Raw genomic sequence first — 18,654 nt, 5'->3', positions numbered from 1 at the left:
GGGTAGTAGAAAGAAAAAAGACCTTTACTTGAGTTCAGACCCATCTTTAGTTCTTATTGGCCCTCCTGATCCAAAGCAAATTACTTCCTCTTTTAGTGTATGAGGCAGCTCTAATACTATAAAAGAAGTTATGGTGGAGGGAGCTTTCTCATCTTGAAGAAGTTAGTTCTGTTATTAAAATTACAGGTTAAGATTTTCTCTTGTATTAGTGAATGCTGATTATTCCTTCCTTTTAGGAAAAGAGCCTTACCTTCTTTTTAAGGGATAGTAACTATGTATTTCCCCACAGAGGACAGTTTTAATATGAAACTATTGTTGACAAGGTGTTTTAAGCTGCTTGGAGACATTTAAGTTCTTCAGTTCCTTTCTTCCTTTTTTTTACCCCCATCTTTCCCTCTCTCCTCTTCTCCTCCCCCTTTTCCTTCTCTTTATAGCCTTTCTTTCAGACAAAAAAAAAATTAGGCCTTGTTCACTCTTTCCATGGTTCCCGTTTGTATAGGGGAAATGCTTAGTCTGTTACTAAATGAAATCCCTGAAGTCTAGATTGCAGATTAGATCATCCTTGAGAACCCTTTATATAAATGATCAGTTAGGCCAATTAAACAGAAAAGGTGACATTAATTTCTGTAGTGATATTCCTTCCCAGCACATGAAATAATTTGTGTATCATCATATTGGGTCTGGTATTTACAAGGTGTAACTGAAAGTATCACTTTATAGAGGGATTTCTCTCTTCTTTTCGAATGCTACTCTTTTCTTCTGGAGTAGAAAGGGGAAGGAATCTGCCCTTGCTTCAAAGGAGGAACTGATCAGCACCCCTCTCCTGCTATTAAGGTTTCCTCACACAGCCTGGGCTTCTCATCAGATGACTGATGCTGCTGTTGGTAAATTCAACCTATCTGGCCTCACCTTTAGGAGAAATTTTTTCTGATCTTCACAGCACATTTAGCAATAGCCTCTGGAGACTTTGCAGCCAAGAAACTTTAGGTTGCTCTTAGAGCTATTTTTTCTGAAAAGGAAAATGACTTTAAGTTATTCCAACTTAAATTGTGTGTGTGTTTGTTTTTTTTAATTTGATTTCAAAGTCAGATAGGAGTAAGAACCATTAGTCAGATAGGAATAAGAACCATTGATCAACTCTGAATTTTTGTTTTCCCATCCCATGAATCTCTTCTTCCCTGTCTCCCTTTCTCTCACCTCTCAGTTTTTCCCCCTTTCTCTTCTTTCCTTCGTCCTCTCTATCACCCTTCCTCCCAAGTATTCTTGGGAATCCCTTTCCTATCATATGACATGCCCTAAACTGCTTCCCTTGACTTATTTTATTAGTTTATCCTCAACCTTTTCCAATGTGCCTATCTCTGAAATATTTCTGTTCCTAACTTAAAGGCATAGACCTCCTTTACAGTGTGAAGATCATTGTCACAGCTCATTTGAGCCACTATAACAGAGAAGGGTTGGTGGAGTGTGGGGTGTCCATTTTATAGAAGAGAAAGCAGAGACTCAAGGAAAGTCCATTTTAATTGAGAAGGAAAGGGAAATGGAACAGCAAGCCTCCTGGCTCTTGGGCCTTTTGTCTTTCTCCCATATCACCTACTCTTCTTGCAACATTCTTTGCTCCACTTACAGAAATTCCAAGGGCAGTGTTGTTTCCCTCCTTCATATTCCAATAAGTACAGGGTTTCAAGGGCAGCTGTAGTACAGTATTGGTATTGTTTCATCATGTGCCTCTCCTTTATCTAGACTTCTGCTTTGGGAGGTTAGACCCAGCCTCTGGCTAGGCCCAAGTTCTTGTCTAGGATACCAGTTCAGAGAACATTAGTTTCCCTGACAGTTTCTACTCCTCAATTAAGATGTCCCTCTCATATGATGACACTAATTATAGTCCTTTCCTGGGAGAGGACACTTTTTAAAAGTCATTCTCCATGGCAAATTCCCCACAATTAAAAAAACCCAAAACCCTGAGTCATTCATGTAGACTTAAATCACACTGCCTAACTCAGTTGGCACACCGAGCTTTGGAAAGCAGGACAGGTGGCAGAGATGGAAGGAGGGGATTCCATCCAAGCTGCCTTATCCATCCCTGCAGCTCATGGTTTCCCATGAATTGAGAGCAGCACAGGGATCATGCTGGACAAATGTGAAGCCATGAAAGATACTCAAGGAAGAGTATCATCCATCTTTATTCTTCATCCCACCTCCTCAACAAAAGAGAATTGAATATTCAGCCAATTTTTTAAAACTCTGAGTTTGAGAAATTAAATAAGGGTCCAAGAAATTTGAATATAAGGACTGCTGCCATGTTGTCTGCTCCATAAGAGCAGGGACCACGCCTAAGGCATTATATCTTTTATAGGATCTAACATGATACTGTGCACATAGACCTTTGATAAATGTTTGTTAAACAGACAAGAATGCCTTAAAGCGCACATGGCCTGGGTCCAGATGAGTCATGTATGTATGTTATATATGTCCTGTCAGCCATATTGGTGTTGGAGTAACAGAACTTAACTGGAATGACCTCTTTTCATTGGGAATTGTCTCACTTCTTAAAACAACTGTTGAATGGCAGGGCTCCAGGATTGAGCACAATACAAGTTGGCCTCTTGTTCTGAGCACCTCCTTTTGCTTCCTGAGCCTGCCTACTTTTCTCACTCACCCTCCCTGCCAGACTCCAGTGTTAATATGGTAGCTAGCATTTATAAAAGCAGTATTTGAACTCACATTTTCCTGAGCCCAGGTGCACCACTTAATCCACTTTACCAGCTAGCTTCCATCTACAAATAGATTGCTGCTTAATTGCCATTAGTAACACACATGTTGTGAGCATCAACAGAATGGTGGATTCATGCATATTTACTTGTATTGTGAGACATTTGCCCAGAGTTGGGGTATACATACACACACACACACACACACACACACACACACACACACACACACACACACACGTACGTATGTACGTATGTATGTATGACTGGTATACAAAGGCTGTGACTATATTTGTACACACATATGGGGAGGTTGAACTTGTGATTGCATCATTGCCAAGTCTGGAAAATAAGGTGAATGATGACCATTCTGGATAATCCAAAAACAAATATCAAAGAGAAATTTCCTTTTAAGGTTACCTGAGTCAAAATGGTGTACTAAAAAGAGAATAGAAAGAGACCTTCTTGTAGACCTTCTCACACCTGTCACATAGCTGGGTGACTTGTAGCCATCTCTGATTCTCAATTTCCTCACTTGTAAAATGAGAATATAAGTAATATGTAAAGTCCCCTTTAGACTCTTTACATTCTCTGATCATAACTGCAGCATTGTAGTCATATCTCATGGTCTCTTGACTGTTGACCTTGAATTAACTATCTCTACAGCAGCCAATCTATACATCCTTGAACATGCCCTAAAATCTTCTCTTTTACCGATGAAGAAACATATCCTCCTGGCAGAGAATCATGGACTCAAGTTACAGGATGAGAAATGTATTTTTTGGACATGACCAGTATAGGGTTTTATTTTCATTGACTATGCAAGAAAAACCAAACCAATGGTTTGAATTTTCCTTCTCTTTAGGGAGAAGGTGGAGATAAAAAGGGGATGAAATAATTACTTGTTCATTTTGGAGGGGGAACTCAATTTAAAAAATAAAATAAAATCTCAATACTAGTTCCCTTAAAGGGGCATTAAGGAAAGAGCTACAATTTGGTTGACTCTAGATTTAGTGATGAAAAACTAATTCTAGGTCCTTTTCTGATAGTAACTTCTTTCAGGTGACCTAGGTGCATTTAATTAGCCCCCAAAACAAAGTCCTTAGAGCTGTCTCTAAATTTGACTCATTGGGTTTAAAAGTTAATGGTATTATCCCATAGCATTTTAGGGAAACCCTTTAATGGAATTAATCTTTTCTCAGATTGACCTTCAGAAGATGCCATTGGGAAAGCTGAGCAAGAGACAGATCCAGAATGCATACTCAATTCTCAGTGAGGTACAGCAGGTAAGCATGAAATGTGTTTCCCAATCACCTTTACTTCTCCAAGACATAGGAAGCATTTGATTAATCCCAGTCTTCTATTAAGCCAAATCCTTTTCATTAACAGAGATCAGGGTTCACTTTTGGGGAAGGAAGAGAGATGTGAGAATATATTGTTGTTGTTTTTTTACACCCATATCTTCTGTCTTAGAATAAATGCTAAGTATCAGTTCTAAAACAGAAGAGTGTTAAGGACTAGGCTAGACTAGGCAATAGGGATTAAGTGACTTACCCAGGGTCACACAGCTAGGAAGTGTCTAAAGCAAGATTTCACCCAGATCTTCCCAAACTCAAGCCCTGGTGCTCTATCTACTATGCTATCTACCTGCCACAGTATAAAAGTTAAAAACATTCTGGAGATTTTCATTCTTTAAGCCTGTTAAAAATATTAGATTTTTAGTAGAATTTGTCTTTTTTTAAGCCACCATAAAAGACCTCCCATCATAGTCTTGATCTTAGAGTTAGCCAGTTCAATTTTGCATTTCCCACCACTCTTGAAGTTCTTTCTCCTTTTTCCCATTTCCCTTGATATCCTGCCCATCTTCAAACTTGGATCACTGTATCATCTGCCTTCTTTCTTCCTACTTCTTTGCTATTGAATACCATTGGAAGGTATCACATAACCATGCCAACTGGATCACTTACAAATTTATGTTTGCTAATCTCAACTGGGCTCTCATGACTATTCAGAAACTCTTTTATTCTTCTCTATTGACTTTCTGTCACCATTCCAAACTGTTCCAGAGTTTTTCTGTCTTCAGTCCACTCCATCCCTTCTCAGCTTGTGATCTTGAGAAAATGGCAACCATCCATCATGCATTTTTTTCATTCCTCCTATTCTACATCTTAAACTCTCCAGTCCCAATATATTCACCCATTCTCTCTTCCTTTGCTGTAGCTTCTGAGGACAAAATGATTACCTTACCTCTTAAACTTATCCCTCTGATAAGGACACAATCACCATCTGGTTTCTAACCACAATCATTCTTGACTCATCCCTCTCCCCTATCCCACCAGCACATCTACATTCCTCACATCTCACTGAGCCACCACCCTAGTTCAGATCATCTCCTCTGGTCTACTGTAATTATGGCTTGCTAATGGACTCCCTGCTGCCAGTCTCTCCCCTCTCCAGTCCATCTTTGATATGGCCAAGATAATATATTATTTAAACAGAGGTCTGACCACATCATTCCCCCCTCCCTCACCTCCCCATTCAAAAAACATTTAGTCATTTCTCATTGCTTCTAGAATAAAACAGAAATTCTTCAGCTCAGCTTAGCATTTAAGACCTAGCCCTGTCTGACTCCCACCTGCCTCTCTAAATATTACTAAATATTACTCCGCCTTCATGCTCTCTGCATTCAGCCAGATTCAACTCCTAACAGCTTCTTCATGAATGTGACATCTCCTCTCCCACCTCTTGCATTTACACAAGCTGTTTCCATTCTCTCCCACCACTCTTTACTTATTAATTCTTGGGAATGGATTCTCTCCTTATCTCCACCTCTCGATCTTTGTCTTGTCTTCCTTCAGGGATCAATTCAGGATCCACCTTCTCTGATCTCCGAATTGTTACTATTCTCTCTACTTGAAATTGCTTTGTGGTTAGATATCTGTACATTGTAAGGATAATTTTAGGGTTGTGACCTAATCTAAATCAATTTGGTCGCCAGAGAGAATCCCAAATAAAATGGCCAATTCAGTTTGGAAATTTATGATGATTTTAATTAATTATAGAGGGAAGGAATTAAGGAGAAGAGAGAGAAGAGGGTATAGGATTTCTCCTGCCTGGCCTGTGCCAGAGGGAGTTCAAAGACCTCTGCCACGAGGTCTTTGAAGAAGATTAGAGGCTTTTCTAAGAGGATAGTGTTTGGAAGGTAAAGGAGAAAAGAATCAGCCTAAACTCCGAGAGGGCTCAGTGAAGATGCCTCACCTGAACTAGGTTACTAAGCTTCTCCCAGTATAGTATCAAGGAAAACTCATCGCCAAACCCGGATAATAGCTGCCACCATGCCAAGATGCCATAACACTCAGCAAGCTGCCACCAGAGCCACTTCTTTGCAAAAAGAGGCCGGAGAGAGAAAGTGATGTCAAATATATAGATGGTTTTTGCATCACTTTCCTGTGTCTCACATGCACCAATAGTAGCTTAAGCTTGACTTAGGACAGACTCTAGGGGTCTGTCAGTTGTTTCTGATTTGTCATTTGCTAACACATGTCTGTCATAGGCTATCCTCCTAAATACTTAATCCTTAAGTATGGGTATAGACATTCTTGTTTTTGTTAGACTAAGTAGGGTGGAGTAATCTAAAGTTCACAACATTTTACATGTTACAGGAAAACAGAAGCTTCTTGAAGGCAGGAACTATTATTTTTTTTTGTGTTTGTATCCCAGCACCTTGCACATGGTAAGTGCTTAAGGTGGCTGTTAAATTGAAGTTAATAAAGGTAAAAATAGAATTTGCAATTAACTCACAAACTCTGTGTAGAAAATTCATCTACTCTCAGGGGAAAGTGAAAAAGTACCCATACCCATTTCCTGGGAAAGGGCAGGGAGGTTTTAGGGAAATAAGATTCCTGGCATTAGTGTTTAGACTGGAGATAGAGCTACTCCTTTGCCATGGCACCTTTCCTTGATGCTTAGGACAGTGCTGTCTTCTCATTGTGTCAGGGCAGGGAATAAGGAGGAGAGGGAGGATTGGTTCCAAGAGACTGTGCTTTACCCAGTGTCACTGCTCACCACTTTGCAGGTTCGGTGAACTATTGCCTTCCTATGGCTGCCAGATGACCCAACTTTTATTCATTTAATAAGATTTATTAAGCACCTTTGTATACTTTCCACCAAGGAAAAATCTTCATCCAGACTTTCTTATTGGATGACCATTTCCCTGCCTGAGAAGATAGGCAGAGATTGAATAGAAGAAGCCACTTAAAAATGTACCTTCTGAGCATGTGAGCTGCAGATTTGTCTATTAGTGTAAAAAAAAAATTTTTTTTTTCCACAAACATCTCTTATAAAAATGTCTGATCCTTCATCTTCATTAATATCACTACTAACTCCTTCTTGAGTACTGGTTTTCAAAACATCCCAAATGTCCTTTAGTAATATATTATGGAAAGTGTAATTTCTATGTGGAATCTAGATACTTCCTATAATCACCAGATCCTTCGCTTAGACCTGCCTGGGGTAATAGAGTTTGTGACATCTTTCCAAGCAGAGAGGTAGAGAAATTTAGGGGAGGGCGATAATTAGTTCCCTTCCTCTTCCTTCACTATGTGTTCCTTCCCTCCCTGGTGTGTGTGGTTTGTTTTTTGGTTTTGTTTTTTTTTGTTTTTTCCCTGCAGGTGGTTTCCCAGGGTGGCAGTGACTCTCAGATTCTGGATCTCTCCAATCGCTTCTATACCCTGATTCCCCATGACTTTGGAATGAAGAAGCCTCCACTCCTGAACAATATTGATTGTGTGCAGGTAATAAAAACCTAGGGGTAGGCAGGCTGGAGAGGGCTGTTGAACTGGGATCGTTTGACACCCTCCCAAATCCATCCCTTCTTCTCAAACCTCATCAGGTATTAGCTCTTAGATAAATGCTTTCTGAAACAAGTAGAGGCACTTAGTGGTAGAGCAGATGACTCCACCTACTCATAAAGAATTGGCTGAGGGAAGAGTTAAACTTATCTCACTTTCTTGCTTCCTAAGACTCATCTTCCAGACAACAGTCTATCTTGGGAATATTGAATATGAGTGGATCAAACCCAGTGGAGACCAGAAATCCCATGGAGAGGAAAAGATATTTCTTCCTTTATCTCTTTAGCCCATTAGTAATGTGGAACACATTCCATCAAAATAAACCACTAGTCGATCAGCAAGCTTTTATTAAGCATCTGCAGTGTGCCAGGCTCTGAGCTAAGTAAGCACTGAGGTTCAATTCCGTAAACATTTGTTATGTGTCACGTACTGTGCTTCTAAGTACTGGGTTTCAGGTATAAACAGTAAAACAATCCCAGTATGAAGGGTCTCATTGCAATAACTTTTTTAACCCTTACTTTCTGTCTTAGGATCAAAGGCTAGACAAACAGGTTAAAGTGACTTGCCCAGGGTCATACCTGAGATGACATTTGAACCTCGGTCCTCCTGACACACCGGGCCTGGCCTATCCACTATGCTACCTCACTGCTTCTGCAATAGCCCTCTCGGCTCAAGTCTCTCCCCCATGACTCAGATGCCAGAGTACTTTTATTAATGCCCAGATCTGTCACACATACCCTTGCTAAATAAACTCCACAGGATAAAATAGAAACACCCTGTTGAGCATTTCAAGTGCTTCATAATCAGGCTTATTCCTACCTTTCTAGTTGTCTTATATTTTATACCCTCAATACACTCTATATAATCCAGCTACACTGGCCTGCTTATCATTCTTGGCACATGAAGCTCCTGTTTCACTACTATGTGTCCTTGCATTTGGTTATACCCCATTCTGCAAATTCTCTCCTTCCCTACCTCTGCCTCTTAGTTTTCCTTGCATTCATCAGTTCAACTTATAGCCCACTAAGTATTTTTCCTGGTCACTCAGCTGCCGATGTCTTCCCTCCTGAGATTACCTTCTGTCCTATCTGTATGAATCAGTTAATATACTTGCTGTCTCCCCCTTAGAATGTGATCATCTAGAAAGCAAGAACTGTTTTTGCCTTTCTCAGTATCCCCAGCATAGTGACCCATCCAAAGTAAGGATTTAGTAAAGACCTACTGACTGGCTTGATTCACCAGTGACCAGAATTAGTCCCATATAAGGAGTGACCTCTTTTTTTAGTTCTCATCCTGCCCTCATCATCTTCCCATACCATCAACTCGAAGTGTGGTGTATTTTCCCTTGGAGAACTATAACCCTATGTTTTCCATGCAGGATGAAATCAGGCCCTCTGTAAGTTAGCCTTCACACCTATCAAGGTTTAGATAGAAACTCAGCATCTGACCCATTTTTGATTCTCCAGGCCAAAGTAGAGATGCTTGACAATCTACTGGACATTGAGGTAGCATATAGTCTACTCCGTGGTGGGTCTGAAGATGGCAGCAAGGATCCCATTGATGTCAACTATGAGAAGCTTAAAACTGATATTAAGGTAACTGGTATCCGTTTCTTTTGCTAAAGGAACTATACATTTGATTATTATAACCTCTGATTAAAGAACCCCTCCCAAAACCTGTCCTAACAGTTGATAAAATAGTTTTTCTTTACAAGCTCAACTTCCAGATTGTTAGTCTATGAATAGAGGTCATGGAGTTTGTGAACTTGGATAAAAAAAAAAATTGTATTTTCACTAGTTTCTGAATGAAACAATATTTTCTTCAATTATTTATTTTGTTAAATAATAAATATTTTGAGAATGTATAAGCTTCATCCAACTATCAAAGGGCCCCATGACCTTCAGGAAGCCCTGATTTAGAGGGATTGTCAAAGTATAAAGTATTTCAAGATAAGTTTTTGCTTCCATTTTGGTCCAGAGTAACTGTTGTAAGTCTTATCTTTGGGGCATGGGTACTGCAATTGAGTCTCCCTATCTCATCTAGGCTAGAATTGTCGTAGACACTAGGGTCCTAAAGGAGCTTTAAGGTGACTTCATTTCTTACCTGAATTGATTTGCTTCTGCTTAAGCCTGGCAGCCTCTATTCTGAGGGCTCACTGTGTTGCTGCTGGCTTAACCCACTGCACCTCAGTCAGTCCACCATCCCTGACTGCAGATCAGCTTTTAAAAGATGAAGATCTATGTCTAGTTTTAAGACTTCTGAGAAAATGTTGTTCTTGGAAATATAGTGAAAGTTACATTACCCCAGTGACTGCTATACCAAACCTGCCAGTTGATAAGAGTCTTTATTTGAAAAACAAAATGGCAGGTATGGACAATCTAAAAAATGGAGTGCAATTCAGCCTAGGTGGGCCAACTATAGAACCAGAAAGATCATTGACCTTAGAGTTCAGACCTGGGGTTCCAATCCCATGTCTCTCATACTTGCTGTCTGGGTGATAATGAGCAAGTCAAGTCCCTTAAGCTTTAATGTCCTCATGTTAAGGGATTTGGACTAGACTACTCTGAGGTCCCTTCCAGCTCTTTATCTGGGATCCTCTAATCCCAACTTGCTTATAGCCTTGAATCAAGTAACTTCATATATGTGCATACACTGAAATGTGGTACTACCCATTTCACAGGAATCTTATTAGAGTAGAAAACTACTCGTGGTATTACACCACCTCCTGGGGTTCTAACTGCCTGTCCAGTGCTTTTTCTCTGATGGCACAGGACCGCCCAATGAATTGACCTACTTCCCAAAAGTACTGTTAAGCAGACTTTGATCCGATATCTGATCAGTTCTGGGCAGGCATGGGTCAGTTTCCTCCTTCCCTTCATTCTGTGAATCTCTTTCAGGTGGTTGACCAGAATTCAGAAGAAGCTGACATCATTAGGCAATATGTTAAGAACACACATGCTACTACTCACAATGCCTACGACTTGGAAATTATAGATGTAAGAAATCATTCTGCTTCTTTCTCCCCTTATCCAACCCCTGGATGGGACAGAGAATTATATTATACTCAAAAGCAATTGAACAAAATTGAGCATGTTTTAAAGTGCTGCCTTTTTTTTTCCCACTCAAAATTAAAAAGTTGGGCACAACATTCAAAACCAGGGAAATTAATTTTTAAAAAGCTAAAACAATGTTTTTTTTCCTTTTAAAAAATTTTTCCTTCTTTTTTTATCCTTTGTTTTAAGGGACATTTCTCTGGTTAAGGAGGTAGAGGGTAGTTCTATTTGTATATAAGATAACTAGTTCCAAAAAGAGAATGTATACAATGTTCTTTTTCATAGGTAAATGTCCAAAGTAAACATCTAGCCCTGGCAATTTAAGGGAATAAGTAATTGAATTAACATCTTTTTGAAGAAAAGTAAAGTGTAGAAAGTAACAATATAAATAGTTGAATAGTGGAAACTATAACTTGAAACCAGCTACCTCTGAGAAAGATCTTATTTAAAATTAGATTTAGAATTTCTTGCTTTTTAAGACTTCCAAAGAAAGAAATAAAACAATCTCTTAGGAGCTCTCCATAGTTTATGTGTTATTTTGGATTTGAAAAGAGAGAAAGTAGTTGTTTTTGCTTTGAAGTAGCCTGGCCTCAAAAAGTGCAGTTCATTCCTTCAGTAGTGAGTGACCAGCCACTCTTCTATCCTTTTGTCTTTTCTTAGATCTTTAAGATTGAACGTGATGGAGAAAGCCAACGTTATAAGCCCTTTAAACAGCTTCATAACCGGCGTTTGCTGTGGCACGGGTCCAGGGCTACCAACTATGCTGGAATCCTTTCTCAGGGTCTGCGAATTGCCCCACCTGAAGCCCCTGTGGTAGGTAGCTTCCTTTATGCCCTATTCTGATCAGGGAACTTACCCACAGAACCTGTGACCTGAGACCAAGAGCAATTCTGGACCCCACCTCACCCTCCACACCCCAATGATTTCTGCAGGTCCTACTGTAGGGGTCCCCAAATTATGGGCCATGGGCCACATGTGGCCCCCTGAGGCCATTTATCTGGTCCCCACTGCACTTTCGGAAGGGGCACCTCTTTCTCTGATGGTCAGTGAAAGGAATTCTATATATTGGTGGCGTCTCAAAGCACGATGTCACTCACGTACAGTACTACTTCCAGTGACATAATCCTTTGTGGGATGCCTTGTTCTGAGAGTAACTGAACGAGAATGAGGTGCTGTGCAAAGGATTATGTGGCTGCACAATGGAAGACGTCAGCAGGGTGAGTGGTGATCTGGGGGAGGGGATTCCACCCTGTGTATACTGCTGCCCGGGATAGTGGTGGCAGTGATGGGTCTGTGCAAGGTGGGACAGGCCCATCACAGCCAGCGCTGCAGCCTCTGCTAGCCCAGACAGCAGTATACAGATTTGTTCATAGTTTGTTTTTTATAGTCCGACCCTCCAATGGTCTGAGGGACAGTGAACTGGCCCCCTGTGTAAAGTTTGGAGATCCTTGTCCTACAGGGTCAACAGTACCTTTCAGTAAATATTGTGGTGTTATTTATTCTTTTTTGTACCTTCATTTGTGTTCCCCATGGTACTTTGTTATGTACTTAGTGGTCGCTCAGATCCTTGCTCTCTTTCCAATGCTATAGACTGGTTACATGTTTGGTAAAGGAATCTACTTTGCTGACATGGTTTCCAAGAGTGCCAATTACTGCCACACATCTCAGGGAGACCCAATAGGATTAATCCTCCTGGGAGAAGTTGCCCTTGGAAACATGTAAGTAACTTTGGTTTGGGGCCATGGAGACCTAGTGGGTTTTTTTACAGGTGGAGAAAAAACCCTTTTAGACAGTTATTCAAGGTAGACTATAGAAATTTCCATCACTTAGACCAAACGAGTATCTTTCTTAATAAATAGATACAGAGATTCCTTAAGCACCTAGTTTATGCTGTGTGCTAGAAATACAAATAGAAATGAAAAGAGTCCCTGCCCTCAAAGGTTACATTGTAATAGAAAGATGGCAGATAAAGGGGAACTGGAAATGCAGGCTGTGGGGCCACTAGAGGGGAAAGGTGGTAGGAACCTGTGAGAAGGCTGGCTTCTGACCAGGGAAGGGGAAAGCTCTGTGAGGGCAGGGGCTGCCCTCCTTTTTGTCTTTGTATCCTCTGCACAGTGCTAGCCTTACTTAGTCAGTACTTGTTGAATTAAATGAGGAGAAAAACTAAGCAATATTTTCAGTTCCAAGTTCTGCAGCCACTGCCCTGGTTTGAACAGACAACCACATTCTCTCCAGTTTGTTTGGGTTCCTGAAACAGGGGGGTCCCCAGAGTCTTGGAATGACTTGTAACCTTGTCTGGCGCCCTGTTGGCCCTAAAGAGAAACTGCAAGATGCCCTTCTCTGTGTTCTTGACTAGGTATGAGCTGAAGCACGCCTCCCACATCAGCAAGTTACCCAAGGGCAAGCACAGCGTCAAAGGTAACCCCTCCAGAGCTCTCATCACAGACTGGGGCTCACCCCCGGCCCCCATTGTCCATGTTCTTTAGCCTAAGCTGTTAGGGCTAAGAGCAATCGATTACCTTGGCTTGGTCTAATGGCAGAATCTTGGACCTAGGGTCAGGAGACATGGGTTCAGATTCTCCATGTCCCTTGCCTGGTGACTCTGGTACATGACCCCGCAGCGACTTCATCTGTAAGTGTGACATGGTGTGTGTGAGAAAATCTGCCTCTGGTATATGCTGGTTAGACAGCCCTGGACACGTCAGTCCCTTTATCTCTATGAATGCCCAAGACGTGTTCTAGGACTGGAGCTCACAGTAGTGCAGGGAGTTTCCACGTGAGGATTTCCCCCCTCTAATGATCCGAGGTGAAAATAACAGTAGTAATTGTTTTGCCTACCTCATAGGGTGGTGGGAAGAATACTTCCAAACCTTCAAATGATATGGAAGTAGTAGGGCAGCCAAGTAGCCCAGTGGATAGAGCCCTGGCTATTTCTCTAGCTGTGTGGGAAAAAATCTGAACTATTTTTCCAGGTCAGCCTGGGGAAGCTGGTATTTTGAATTTGAAGTTTGATTTGGTAGGAAAATAGTATGTCCAGTCTTAACTTGTTAAGAATGTGCCCTGGATTGTTATAGTCAGTCCCCAGGAGCCTCAAGGTATGTACTTTTTCTCATTTTGAGGGGATGGCTAAAAATGAAGGGAGCTCTTTAGAGATTTAGGGCAAAGTAGGCCAGTCTTTATAAAAAGTTAATATTAGGAACTCTAACCTATCACCTTGTACTTGGCTGTGCTGACTTCATTTCCAGGGGGAGGATGGGTGTCAGAAGGAAAAGGTGAGAAAATAACATTTGAGAAACAACTGACTTCTAAATAACAATAATTCACTCTGAGGAAAGGCTTTCCTTACAATAGATCTGTGTGTGAGAAAAATGGAAATTTCTCCCCAGGACCTACCTATTTATGCTACCACAGTTTAAACCACTTTCTCTTTTTTTCAGGTTTGGGCAAAACTACACCTGATCCAACGGCCAGCATCACTCTTGATGGTGTAGAAATTCCCTTGGGGACTGGGGTTTCATCCGGCGTTAGTGACACCTGTCTGCTCTATAACGAGTATCCTTTCTCCCAGATCTGTACCATGTGCTGTTTGGTCACTGGTTCAAGTGTCTGCTGCTGTTCAGTTTTGTCGAACTCTTCTTTGACCCTATTTGGGGTTTTCTTGTCAGAGATAACTGAAGCGGATTGCTGTTTCCTTCTCCAGCTCCTTTTACAGACAAGGAAACAGAGGCCAACGGGGTGAAGTAACTTGCCCATGGTCACAGCTAATAAGTGTCTGGGGCCAGATGGGGCCTTGGGAAGATGAGTCTTCCTGACTCCGGACCCCAGGCTCTAACACTGTGCCACCCAGTTGTCCCCAGGTGTCTACAGTCCAGTCTAAGTGAGAAATCTGAGTTGAGGGAGGGTCTTCTGGGGAAGGGGAGGACTCTTGTTTGTGTATCACCTCTGTTTTCAGATAGGATGCCCCCCCCTCCCCCAACAAGCCGCCCTTTGTAACAAGACTTTAAAAAGGAAAGCAGGAGAAATCCTTTCAGTCTAGGTAGCCAGCCCAAGGGCTCTGCAGAATGTTGTGCCATATGGCTCTCCTCCAAGGTGCTGGGGATGTGCTGCTTCTTCACCTATAGGAAACCTTTCCTTCCGTCAGAATCAGTGAATGCTCTGGGACTTCCCAGCCATTTCCCCAGGTGTTTTGTGTGCCCCACGCACCATGGGGAAAGGACAGTGGGCTAAAGGAAAGAAAAATCCCTGCGAGGGCCCTTCCCATAGGGGCTGAGGACTGAAGACACAATCACTTAGGTGGCACAGGGCCTGGCTGTGTGACCTTGGACACGTCACCTACCCTGTTGGCCTCATTTTCTCAACAGAAAAATGGATAAAATAATAGCACTTGGCGTGAGGATCAAATGAAATGTTTGTAGAGTGTATAACCATTATTATCAAGTTTAAATGGGGGGGATAGCTCCCACTCATAAGAATCTTCCATTCAGATGAAGGAGCCAGTTCCTATAAGAGGATTGTTAGCTTGGAGTCAAATGGAAAAGGGAGCTGTGATAAAGGGAATTCATGCATCTTCTTTATGCTGTTTCCATGGGAAACTGTGATGGTGTGGAGTCATGTGAGGGTACCAGCTTCAGAGAAGAGGGGGGCAGGGGGCAGCCTGCCTGCCCAGGAACCCCATGGGTGCTGCCACCTTACTTTCCTTAACTTTCCCCCCCAGATACATTATCTATGACATTGCTCAGGTCAATCTGAAGTATCTGCTGAAACTGAAGTTCAACTTCAAGAGCTCTCTGTGGTGAGCCGTCAGCACTTCCAGGGACCGCAGCATGGAGCTGCCCATAGCCTGATCTCTGGGACCCTTTCAGGAATATCGAAAGAACTGAGTTGCAGACAACTGTTAATGTACTAAATCTTCTCCATGGGGATTTTATATAAAGGGCCATATGTTGAAAAGATTCCTCCCACCCCCCCAAACTGAGTCTCTGGGTTTCTGTTTGTCTTTTGAGATTTGACTACCTGCTCACCCCATGTTCCAGGTGCCCCTGGGGCATAGAGGATCTCCTGTAACTGACAAATGAGGAAAAGTTGGAAGAAAAATGGTTTTATACAAAATAGGTATTGGGGGGAGGGATTTTTAGAGAGGGAATTAAACTGTGATGTTTACATTATTAGATTTCAAAGAAAAATAAAGTGCTTCCGACTCTTTCTAAATGTTCTGTTTTGATTTTGGAAAAAAGTGTTGAGCACATTTATTTTAAGGTAAAAATAAAAACTAATTTCGTACTAATTAGTTTTTTTTCTTTTTCTCATTTAATTGCTCTCTTTCTCTTTTTGATCTTTTTATATATATATTTGTTTTGATTTGCAAGAAACTATAAATAGCTTCATATACCTAGAGGTGGGGGGGGGTGTCTTCTAAACTACAAATCCTTCATCATTTAATTTTAGGAACACATCTTGTGGGCAGTGAAAAGCAGCATTCACAATTCTTGCCTTTGACAGTTTGTGTCCTCTAGAAATATTACTACTCTGCCTGAGGGTTTTGTGTCAGTTGTCCATTGAAGTTTAAATGTGCCCCTGTGGAGTGTGTGCCTGGTCATTGTTGGCTCTGGACATCGTTTGTTTGGATGGTGCCACCTATGTACTCAGAGCAGATCTCGGTGAGGCCCACAGACTTCCAGAGGTCTATTAATGGTCATTATCACATGGAAGTCGGGAGCTACGAGCAGAGCACTGCCCAAAGAGGAGCCACTCCACGTTTGGCTTTCATCCAAGAGGCATTGGGACGCCATAGAAGCAATGCAAAATGAGGGATGGATAGATAGGGTCCCAGATTTGGAGTTGAAAATCTAGGTTCAAATCCTGCCTGGGACACAACCTCTTTGTGCCCATTTCCTCATCTTTAAAGTGAAACAGACTTGATGGTCATAGTGGTTTCACAGCCCGTCTGGTAAATAAACTTCCACAAAATATTGCCCAGAGCTGGGTGACCTGGGATGAAAAGAAGAATGAGGAGCTGTTTCTTGGTATCTGTGATTACCAACCAGGAAATGTTCCTGTGCAGGAAATGACCTTGATTAGTATGGACCTGGGTTTTCATTCATGTAGCTGTTTCCTTTATTGTTTCCAGCCCCACCCTGCCCCCCAATACCCTGTGTGTGTGTGTGTGTGTGTGTGTGTGTGTTGTAAGGCAGAAGAGCAGTATGGGCTAAGCAATTGGGGTCCCTGACTTGCCCAGGGTCAGATTTGAACTTGGGATGCTGAGTTCCCAACTAGGCTCAGCACTGCACCACCTACCTCCCCCCTCTGTAGCCCCTGTGGAAGATAAACATCCTGATTGAACTGTAGTTTTCTTAAGAGGATTTATTAAGAAACCATGGCATCAGAGGGCAGCTGGGTGGCCCAGTGAATGGAGGTCCTGGGTTCAAGTGCCTCAGATACTTCCTAGTGGTGTGACCCTGGCCAAGTCACTTGACTCCAATGACTTAGTCCTTACCGTTCTGCCTCGGAACCAATACACAAACATTGATTCTAAGATGGAAAGGTTTTTGTTTTTTTTTTAATTAAATGACATCAATAGGGATCTCTAGACATCCTCCATGAAACCTGACTTTTTTTCTTAGCATCTTGAGTTACATCTGTTGTAGTTTTATAACTGACCTATGGGACATGTTTTGGGGGAGTCCTTAAAGGCCACATTGTTTGGCCAAGTCAATTTTTTTAAATTAGTAGACAGTGAGTCTACATTTTACACAATACGCTTATGCCCTTAACATAAGAGACAGTCTACCAAGATCTGAGGGTACAGAGAAAGGCATAAAGAGTCCTTGTCCTCAGGGAGCTCATTTTCTAGTAGAGACAACATGGGAGAAATTCTGGGTGCAAGATAGATGCAGCATAGATGGAAGGTCCTCTCAGGGGGATTGTACTGGCCAGGAAAGGTCTGCAGAAAGTGGGACATCAGCCAACCAGGAGAAGGCAAGACAAGTGCAGTGGGAAAACATTTTGGCTGTGGGAGCCAGCCAGTGAAAAAGGAGTGCAGTGTGATCTGAGAGGAGTGGCAAGAAGGCCAGTGTGGCTATTTCTTACCCAAAGGAGTAGAATCTGGACAGTTAGGAAGGAGCTTTGAAAGCCAAACAGTTGGATTTGAAGGTAAGAGGGAGCCATCAAAGATTATTGAGCGGGGCATGGGGAATGACATAGTTCAGACCTTTGCTTTAGGAAAATCACTGACAGCTGAGTGGACAATGGATTGAACTGTAGAGAGACCAATCTGGAGAGAATTTAAGCCAAGAGACTACCAGAAAGCCAAAAAGGAAGAGAGAATTCCATTTTGGACCTGTCGAGTTTAAGATATCTGAGAGGTAGTTAAGAGTCACCAAGGCTGAAAATAATTTGCAAAGAGGTGGTCATCACATGGAGATCAACAAATGAGGAAGTATAGGTGGAGAAAAGAGCCCAGGGTAGACTCCTGGATTAATGGGCATGCTCGACAATGAAGAACCAGCAAAGGATGCTCAAGGAGTGATCAGAGAGGTCAGAGAAGACCCAGGAGAGCAGCGTTATAAACACCTTCAGAGGAGAAAGTATAAAGGAAACAGTAGAGGTGATGGAGGATTGAGAAAATGCAATTAGATTTGACTTGATTATCCTTACTGGAGTCATTTCTGTCCAAGGTAACTCTGTGACCCCAGTTTGGAATTTTCTTGGCAAAGATAACTGGGTGGTTTGCCATTTCCTTCTTCAGATCATTTTGCAGATGAGGAAACTAAGGCCAAATGAGTTAAGTGGCTTGCCCCAGGTCCCACAGCTCAGAACTCTCTGAGGCCATATTTGAACTATCCACTGTGCCACCTACTTGCCCCAATTGGAAACCGCCATTTCAATTGAATGTGGAGCTTGAAATCCAGAGAGCAGAAGGTTTTGACTGAGAACAAAGAAAGTGGAGACAGACTAGTTTAGAGGATTTCCCTACGAAGTTTGCCAAGAATGAGAGGAGATAAAGAGGACCATGGCTGAGAGGATGGAGGAAGGACTTTAAGAACG

General features: G+C 41.9%; 1 protein-coding gene across 2 annotated transcripts in view; it reads left to right on the top strand.

Annotated features, from left to right (window-relative positions):
- Positions 1-15,895, top strand: part of PARP1 (poly(ADP-ribose) polymerase 1) — a 59,425-nt gene extending 43,530 nt beyond the window's left edge. For both annotated transcript variants that reach the window (XM_007481501.3, XM_056816021.1), the window contains 9 exons: positions 3,911-3,994; positions 7,379-7,501; positions 9,025-9,153; positions 10,456-10,554; positions 11,272-11,424; positions 12,202-12,329; positions 12,968-13,029; positions 14,049-14,163; positions 15,326-15,895. In XM_007481501.3, coding sequence (XP_007481563.1) covers positions 3,911-3,994; positions 7,379-7,501; positions 9,025-9,153; positions 10,456-10,554; positions 11,272-11,424; positions 12,202-12,329; positions 12,968-13,029; positions 14,049-14,163; positions 15,326-15,407 — 975 coding nt within the window. In that variant the 3' untranslated portion in view covers positions 15,408-15,895. The remainder of the gene's footprint in view (positions 1-3,910; positions 3,995-7,378; positions 7,502-9,024; positions 9,154-10,455; positions 10,555-11,271; positions 11,425-12,201; positions 12,330-12,967; positions 13,030-14,048; positions 14,164-15,325) is intronic.
- Positions 15,896-18,654: the final 2,759 nt, after the last annotated feature.

Source organism: Monodelphis domestica, chromosome 2 (assembly GCF_027887165.1).
Source record: "Monodelphis domestica isolate mMonDom1 chromosome 2, mMonDom1.pri, whole genome shotgun sequence".
Lineage (NCBI taxonomy): Eukaryota > Metazoa > Chordata > Mammalia > Didelphimorphia > Didelphidae > Monodelphis > Monodelphis domestica.
This window is presented reverse-complemented; position numbering and strand designations above follow the sequence as displayed.